This window comes from Culex pipiens, chromosome 2 (assembly GCF_016801865.2).
Source record: "Culex pipiens pallens isolate TS chromosome 2, TS_CPP_V2, whole genome shotgun sequence".
Lineage (NCBI taxonomy): Eukaryota > Metazoa > Arthropoda > Insecta > Diptera > Culicidae > Culex > Culex pipiens.
Window position 1 is genome coordinate 177,697,880 of NC_068938.1, and position 9,292 is coordinate 177,707,171.

General features: G+C 35.5%; 1 protein-coding gene across 1 annotated transcript; it reads right to left on the reverse strand.

Annotated features, from left to right (window-relative positions):
* Positions 1–8,247: 8,247 nt before the first annotated feature.
* LOC120429272 (perlucin-like) lies at positions 8,248–8,882 on the reverse strand. Its single transcript, XM_039594488.1, has one exon. The coding sequence runs from the start codon at positions 8,879–8,881 to the stop codon at positions 8,312–8,314; it is 570 nt and encodes a 189-aa protein (XP_039450422.1). The 5' UTR covers position 8,882; the 3' UTR covers positions 8,248–8,311.
* Between the last annotated feature and the right edge of the window lie 410 nt (positions 8,883–9,292).

Here is a 9,292-nt window from a genome sequence, read left to right on the forward strand (position 1 = left end):
CTCACCATCATCAGCTTCGAGCCGTGTTGTCCGAGGATAAGACGCTATCGGTATTTGAAACAGGTGGATCAACGACTTCCCCCATCTTCCAGATTTCGAGGGGAGCTCTTGGCTGCCGGGATGCTGGTTTTGTTGGTTGGGTTAGTTGCGCAACGCGCCCACCTGTGCTCTTAGGATTAGGGCTGAGCAGCGAATCGGGCAAGATTGTGGTAATTTGAGAATCTTCACAATGTGCGGCCTATGGTAAGAAAGAGAGATTGGGGAATTTTCTGGTAGAAGAACAGTTAAAATTATCTTCAGGAAGATATCAGATTTTATGGAAAACCCTATTTTCTAACAATGTAAGCTTTCGGTAAATTTTCATTTTAACAAATTATTCTCCATGCATAACTTTATTGATTATTGTTCTACTGAAACCATGACTTTTATGATGTAGAAAATTCGAAGGCTATTTCGAATTGTTTTCTTGCACCCTAATAATTATTTCCCTTAGTAACAGTAAGCCAAGCCCCAACTTTACGCAATTCGGCTGATGAACAGTTTTTGAAATCATTGCCTTATAAATGATATAAATGTATTTCCTACAAAACATTTTTTTATATTTTTATAATATGTATAAAGGTACAAAATATTCATAAGTATCCCTTGAATGAATTTTCAGATCAATTTGATGTCTCTAGCAACGTTGGTAATTTTTATAAAAATTCTTTAAATCACCAAAATTCGATTTTGACTAACTTTATTCCCTTATTTTTTTTTTGTTGGTTGGTTGATACGTCATTGATTATATCTTTTGACATTTTGGTCAAAAATGTGTCAATGATGACGTTTTGTTAAACATAACAAACCCTACAAGATGCTTTGGTCGTTGTCACAGGACAAAAAGTGCCTGCATTTCAGGTATGACGTGCGTTTTGATTTTCGCCAAGTTATGTTTTATTTAAGAGTTTTTTTTGTAAAGTATTGAAAAACCTTTATTAAAAAAATTAAAATTTATTTTCGGATGAAAAATTTGTAAAACTTTTGTGAAATCTTGATAAAATGCACCGTTTTTGATTTTAAGCTATTTCAGAACATATTATTTATTGTTAAAGATAGTGTCTATCCTAAACAATCTCTGGAAAAATATATTTGAAAAGCTGAGAAAATTCATTCTAGAAATATATTTTCAAATGTTGCAAACAAAAATAAATAATAAATCGAAAGACAAACTTCGATTAACATTCCAACGCCCAAGGCTCTAAAAAAGTTGGAACGCTAACTTCAACTCAATGGTTCTCGGGCATAACTCAACCAATCAAGATGATTCTTCTTTCCAGTGATTTGTTAGGATGTCTAGATGATTCTAGAACTTTGCAGAACCTAATTTGATCAAATCTGTAATTTTTGCGATCAAAAACATCGTTCCAACTTTTTTTTTGCGTGTAAAAAAAAATCGCCAAAAATTCCGTGGAGACTGCTGTTTTTAAAAAAGGTGGAACGATGTTTTCGGTCGCAGAAATAACAGATTTGTTGAAATCAAGCTCTGCAAAATTTTAGAATCATCTAGACATTCTTACAAATCCCTGGAAACAAGAATCGTCCCGATTGGTTGAGTAATGCCCGAGAACCAGCGAATTGAAGTTACCGTTAAACCTTTTTTGGGAGGCTTGGGCGTCCGTGTAAGTTGGACATGCGTTGGGCGTTCCAGTGTTAAAAAAATAGCCAAAAAACAATTTTCAACCAATTTTTGATATTGAAAAGCCACTGGAAAGAAGAACCCAAAAACTTTTAGAAAATTAAGGTGTGTAAGTTTTACTGCCCACCATTGAAAAAACGGCTAGAATTCACTTTTGGCAAAAACAAGATATAAGCACCAGGTGGTAGAGGATGAATTTCACTTGAATTTCACTGAAATAATGTTTAGACTTGGCTGCCGATGCGAAAAACCGAACGGCTAATATGCCACTCTTATGGGAAATTGCCTTGACGGAGATTTTGTGACAAACACTAAAACGCGTTTTTCTCGGAATACTTGATTTGGCATAATAGCCGAATTTTCAATTATGGGCAGTTTACTTGTTTTATATAATTTTGCCAATGTTTTTAAAAATGTAATAATTAAAAGTGTCAACTTTGGCTGTGCTTTTTACTAACATTTCCTATATTTAAAGTTAAAAGTATGCAATGATTTTTGTAGTGTCTCAGACTGTGCCTCTACGTTTTTTTACAAATTAAATAATTATGGTGCCATTCAAACAGAAAACGTGAAAACAAGCAAAAAATTGAAAAAGTAAAAAAATGAAAAAATAAAAAAATAAAAAGGCAAATTCTTATGATAGGGCCTGGTAGAATAGAGCAAATACTATCAAATACGAAAATAAACTAAACAAGAAAAATGCAAATTAAAATACAAAAATAAAAACAAAAATCATAAAACAACAGATTTAAAGTTATTGGTAGAAGAAAAATTGTTCAAAAAAACCTCCTGAACACGGGAAAAATAAAAAAAAATCGAAAAAAATTGGCAGTAGAGGGTTAACTAGATATCGGTGCATATTTTTTTGTAAAATCTCAAAAGAACTTTTTGATTCCAAAAATTTATTTTACATCCACAAATGATTTTTTAAGCAGAAAAGTTGGCAATTCCACTAAGGTTCTGATTTCCAAATATTTGCAGCTCACTTTTCCATTGGCAAAACCCAAATTTGCCAAAATTTGTACAGAGACTTGTATGGAGAATCCAATGATACAAAATGACTTATTTGGGCCTTAGGAATCGTTTAACAAAGTATAATCCAAATAAAAAAATGCTTTGTAGCCTTTTTAATTAGCGACTTAAAACGTTTAAGCTACAAAAAGCAGAAAGTTTTGTTTAATTTTTTTTCAATTTTTCTAAATTTCAAAAAAAATATTTTGATTCTTACACAGATTTGTATACTAGTTAAAATAAATTAAGTAAAACAAAGCACGATTATTGCTATTTCCAAAGTATGTTAAAATCTAATCATTTTATTTCACAAATTTTAACGCAAAAGTTAAATTCGCAAAAACTTTTTATTTTTGGTTTCTGGTATTGCCATAGAAGAATTTCAAATCTCGTACAAATAGATTCGAACCCTTTTTATGTTAGATAGAGATTTTAATCAAAAGAACAAACATTTTTGAAATTCTATTCACGATATTCAATTTTTTTCTAGGAAACTTTGAATGAAATGAGGAAAATTATGTTTTGAAGACATTTTCAAAAGTTATGTTTGTTTTTAAAATTTTGAAATCATAAAAATGAAAAAAGAATAGAAAATTTCACAAAGTAACATTTGTTAACGTTGAAAATCGATTCAATAGTTTTTGAGATATCATCAGTTACTGGCCAATTAATGGGATTGGGTTTTCTTTATAAAGTATATAAGAAAAGGAAAAATGTTGAAATTTTCGAAAACTATAACCTAAAAAAACAAACGTTTCTCTGGAACCAGACTTTGCACCATCATGCACTATGGATCGAAAGATTAGTTCCCTGAAACAAATAACAATGATCGATAATAAAAAAAGGTATTTTGGAAATTCATTTTTAAGTGATGTAAAGTCAAATATTTGTTTTCCGGGTATTAATTTTTTTTCCGAAAAGTTATAATCATAATTAACAAGTTTGCTGAAGACACCAAATCGATCAATTTCGATTTCTTGTCAATTTAAACTGATTATATAAAATTGCTTCTTTTGATATAGCGAATGTATGGACAATTTTCTTCAAATAATTCAAGGAAAAGCCGATTGCGAAATCGTAGACAACTGCTGAATTGTGAAATGTTTTTATGTTGGATAAATTATCGTGAGATTTTTGATTATACATAAGTTTTTTTTTAAATCAGAAGACTCTCCAATTTTTAATGAATTAAACACGTTTTTGTCTATTCTTTTCTGTTTTCAGAAAAAAATGGAAATGCTCCATTTTTTTTCGATCCTCAGATTCAAAATAAACGGATTTTTTCAGATTTTTCAAGATTTTGAAAGACTTTTTTTTATTGAATAATCCTAAATCATCCATGTGGAATATTGCTGAGATTTTGTAAAATTTTTCCAAATTTTAACTACACAGAAAAAACGATGGTAATATTCATCAAGAAATGATGACAGGTTTGGTGTAAAAAAATGATTAATTTTACCTAGAAAATGATGATTTTTCATCTGTTTTTAATGAATATTCCTCATATTCGCATTTTTACGTATTTTTTAAGTAATATTACAAAAACCCGATTTAATCCCACCTGGGGTAAGATAGAGCCTTTCTTACTAAAGAATATAACAATGGAAGAACTTCTTTCAATTCATAACATCGATTTTGTTTATTTATAACGTTAGCACTAAAGAAAGTCTTATGATGAAAGCATAGTATTATAAATCATATGTTTTCCAAAAGAAATAGAAAACGCAATTTTCACCAAAAGAATATTTTTAATCGTACATATTATTAATCAAACAAGCGTTTATGAAAAAACGCGAGCATAGCAAGCTTCCCATGCACCAGTGACAACGCACGCCGCGGTTTTGGTTTTCTAGCTTCGGTACGAGCCCTTTTGTGTGTTGGTATTTTGGTTCATCGTACCATCGTACCGAACAAAGCAGGCGCAAAGAAAAACTGAGGTCAAGTGAAACCGCGTGTGCCGCACGGTGCAGGGAAGCTAGCCATTCAGCTTCTACAAAACTGACAGAGTCAGAGATAGCTATTTTCACAACCGCACCACTACACGCTCTAGTACCTTAGGTAGAAAGCCATTGCACTATGGGGTATTTCCATATAAGCGATCGGCCAAAAATTATTTTTTTGCTTTTTTGTGACTTTTTTGTGTTGTTTGTACTTAGTATAATGAAAACAAATGAAATTTGATATTTTTCCAAAAAAAAGTTTAATTTTCGATTTTTTCATATATATATATTTGAGGCCACATGCATTAAAGTGGTGAATTTTAATATTCTTGCTCTGTCTATTTGATGCACGGAATGGCGGTTTATGCTATGTTAAAGTTTCTGATTTACGTTAAATCTCCCTCCCCTTTTTCTTGAGTTAAAATCCACCTCTCTTTGAAGACACCCCCCCCCCTCCCCCTCCAATTAAAATTTGATTTTTGCGGTGTTTTAGAATTTTAGACGGTTTATTTTATGGAACATTGTATGGATTCTCGTCCACGTTTTTGGTTGTGGTTTTTCCCTGAGTTGATCATGTGATGGTTCTGCAATGTTGTAATTCTTACAAATATACTCGAAAGCAGTTCTCACGTTTTCAGAATAGTGCTTCGTTATATCGTACAGGGACACTACGGTATTATTATCCATACTTTCAAAAGAACACAACAACGAACTGATACGAATATTCGACGAATCGTTTCTGTAAAATACTTAGAATAGGAATTTCTATTTTTATTAAACGTACCTAAGTACCAACAAAGTCATGAATATCAAATCAATTTCAAAACATACATAGCAGGTACGTCATTTCTGCCTCCGCAGGTAAATAATGTGATTTTAACCAAGCGTATACGCGAAATCATTAATTTCCTTGCATGAATCAAAATGTTCAAAATGGCATAACTCAAAAAGTGCACATAAGTGCACTTTGAAATTTGGAGACAAGTTAGGACATGGTTCAAATTTTTAAGCTGCAAAATTTTCAGATCGCACAAATGCACACAAAAAAGTACTCCATTAACAAAGTTGAAAAAAAAAACTAAATTTTGAATAAAAATCCATCTTTTTTGATTTTTATTATTTTTTTAGCCTGTAAAAGTATGTTTTGTAAAATATTATTGAAAAGTTGAATCAATTACCTTTCTGAATATATATATAATGATGCAGGAAAAAATACATAAACAGCTACACAGTACAACTATGAAAAATAATCATTTTTTTGTCAAAAAACATGTTTTTTCTTACCATTTTCGCCTTTGAAGGTCTGCAATTCCGTGAATTTTGAACCTACAACTTTCAAACTCCGGATTTTTCTTGGTAAGAATGTTTATTTTCGAAAAAAATACCAAAAAATTAATTAGAGTATGTCAGTTTTTCGATTTATGGCCGCCTGAAACCCCATAGTGCATTGGCGTCGCCAGCATTGAAAACTTTGAAAACGATATAAACGATGAAAAGCTTAGAAAGCTCCTATTGGAATCCACTCTGTTACATAAACTTACGAAATCATGAAAAAATTAAGTCTACATTAGGGCGATTTTAGGAGCACACGGGAAACAAATTGATTGTAGCCGGATGAATGTCCTATGTCACAAAAGTTTTTGCATAAACATTGGACAGTTATGCAAAAACGGACAGGGCAAAAGAAACCGAAAAGCTACGATACCTTACATGTTGTAGGAAGCATCGGTAGACAAGCTACTACAAAACGAGTATAAGTCGAGCCACAAAATATTTGCGCCAGCATTCACAACTTGACAACTTGACAACTTGACAACTTGACAACTTGACAACTTGACAACTTGACAACTTGTCGACTTGGCGACGAAGCGTCGAAAATCGATGCATTGCGATTTTTTGTCAATTTTTCCGATGAAAAATTCATGCTGAATCGTAATATTTACGCAGATGGAAATGACGTCCAGCCATAAAGTAAAACCTATACCTTTCATTAGTAAGAAAGGCAAAAAGAGGTAATATTCAACCAACCAAATTTTTAACCTTCCAAAATGCAACTTTTTTTTCTGTGTAGTATTGTTATTGAAAAAGCTGGAGATAATTAGTTGAATCATCCTAATGAATTGATTTTGTTCTGATGTCCTATTTTGTGGTTCTAACACTTTTTTTTAAATCATGTAAGGCTTAAATTTGCACTGTGCACCTCCAAAACGGTATGAAGCGATGATCGTAATCCCCGTCCCAATCGATAAACTCTTCCCCAGGTGCAAAGACGCCAGGCGGCAGTATATGTTCGAGTGAAGAGATGAGCCACAATGCTCACTCATATTGCCCGGTTTTGCCGTGGTCCACCTACACCCACACATCCGATACATCCTGGGGGTCGATTTTCCTCATTTGTGCCGGTTTCCCAGGCAGGATAGTAAAACCCCTGTTTAATGACCCGGCAAGTTTATGTGTGGGAGAATGGACTTTCGAAGACGATGGGGCGGGGTGTGATGCACACACACCACTTTGATCATGGAACCTTGGTGAAGAGTCCTCTTCAGGTAGCATCGGATTCTCCGGGATTGGATGGCAGGGAAATGTCTTAACTTTTCCTGTTTGATTAGTTGATTGATTACGACAGGATGTGTGTGAGAGAGACTGTGATGGTGGTCATTCGGTTAGGAGTAGAATTTTGCCCGAGATTTGTGCGCTGCAGCAATATTAGAGAGATGCAATGCTATAGCAGATGACGACGACGACGAGCAAACTAATCAAGATGCCTTACATTTGGAAAATGTTCACCGGCTGGCCACTAATGGATTGCGAACGGAATTCGGGCTAAGTGATGCTGGAGAGAAGAGCATATCTGCAAACTTCAATTACATTGTGCCTCTTTTGAGAGAGATTTGCTGTAAGAGGAGTTCTGAATGTATAATTTATACATAAATATTTGTAAACAAGAGTTCTAAAACATTTTTGACGAATAAATCAGCAACTCAACTCTATACAATGACTTTAATTTACATCCCATGAAAAATGTCCTCATTCCAACTTTTAATTGCAACCCATCAATCCCGTCGAGCCTCCCAACCCGGCTGACCCTAATTTCAAATCGACAATCACAAATAATTTCCATTTCCACTCGTCGTCTGTGCGATCCACCCACTTTTCTCCGTTGTTCCGAGCCAAGTGGACTCATTAGTCAACCAGAACAAGTGGGCAAAGTCGGTAGCGTCAGGAGGTATCAATTTCCCAGTGAAAACACTCATCCTTCCAGAGAAGGGGCCCTGACGAGATGTGCTGTCTTGGTGTGTACGCATTTTGAGCATGTTTCCGGCACGGCAATCAATTTCGAACAAATTTCCTGGGAAAATTGAAAACATTTATCTTTTCAAACGAATCAACACAGCCCCGCGAACCCGCGAAGCCTCGGATTGCTGGAAAGTAGCTTTTTGTCTTTTCGCGCCCAGTTTGCGGTGAGCCCGCGTTATAAATGAAGAATTTAAATAATTATAAAACTGTCTAAACGGAACGGCTACCAGAAGTTGTCGGTGAAGTCGCTGAAAGCGGCTCTTTCGCGCTCAGTTGCTCTTGAAAGCGGTTGAAGGGTGAAATGAACTTCTCCACAACTACTAATTTTTTCAATGATTATATTTTTTGATTGCATTTTCATTTATGATACTGCAAAACTCAACCTTTAACAATACTCCGAATTGTACGTCTCACACACGTACCGCCTTCTGGCCTCACAGTTCTTATCGTTCCAGAGTGTTCCGCTGGGCCATCCCGCCTCAACGCAGTGTTCCACTCCTCCAGCGTTGTTCGGCTCCCCGGGGGCAAAGTTCGAATAGCCCGTCCTGTATCCCAGCGGCTTCATCGTCGTGATCCACACAAAGTGTCCCGTCTTGCCCAGGTCCGTTCCGGCGATCCACCACGGTCCGACCTGGTTCGAGCCCGCGGCACGGAGGGCCAACTTCAGAGCGGCGTCATCTTCCGCCGAGTTAACCGAGGCCAGCCGCAGTCCGATCGAAGCGCACAGGTGCCAAGCCTCGAAGAAGGTCACCTGCCGGCTGTTGAAAACGAAGTACCGCTGGTTGGGGAACTGGGCGGCCCGGAAGAATGGAGTGTTGACCCGAAAGTACCGAGTGTTGGCCCTGACCGGTAGTGGTGTAACCGCCGATGTTCCGTTTTGGATTGGAACAGCTGAATAGCTGGTGGCCAGTGAGAGGGCTAGGATCACCGTTGCAAGAGCGAGTTTGGGAGACATCTTGGATGAACTGATGAAGCTCTGGGAGCGAGTCTGAGCAATTTATAGTACGTTGAATGGGTTCAGATTGCGTAATGTGAGATGAGAGTTACAATTTTATCAGCAAGAATATTTGACAAATATTGATTTACCTCGTATTGCACTTAAAGCATGTCTTAAACGTCCGAAAGTGGTCAATTCTAAACTTTTTCCTGAGCAGTTTTTTTTCTAATTTTCAAGCATTTCTCTGAGCAATTCTCTGAGATTTCGGTCATTCGATTTTTTTTTTGTATTTTTTTCCGGATGAAACTTTTTTGATGCCTTCGGTATGCCCAAGGAAGCCATTTTGCATCATTAGTTTGTCCATATAGTTTTCCATACAAAAATTACAAATGCCAGCTGTCCAAACAAAAATGATATATGAAAATTCAA

What these genes read in the sequence shown, in the direction of transcription:
- LOC120429272 (XM_039594488.1), bottom strand. Translation starts at nt 8,881, where the DNA reads ATGTCTCCCAAACTCGCTCTTGCAACGGTGATCCTAGCCCTCTCACTG.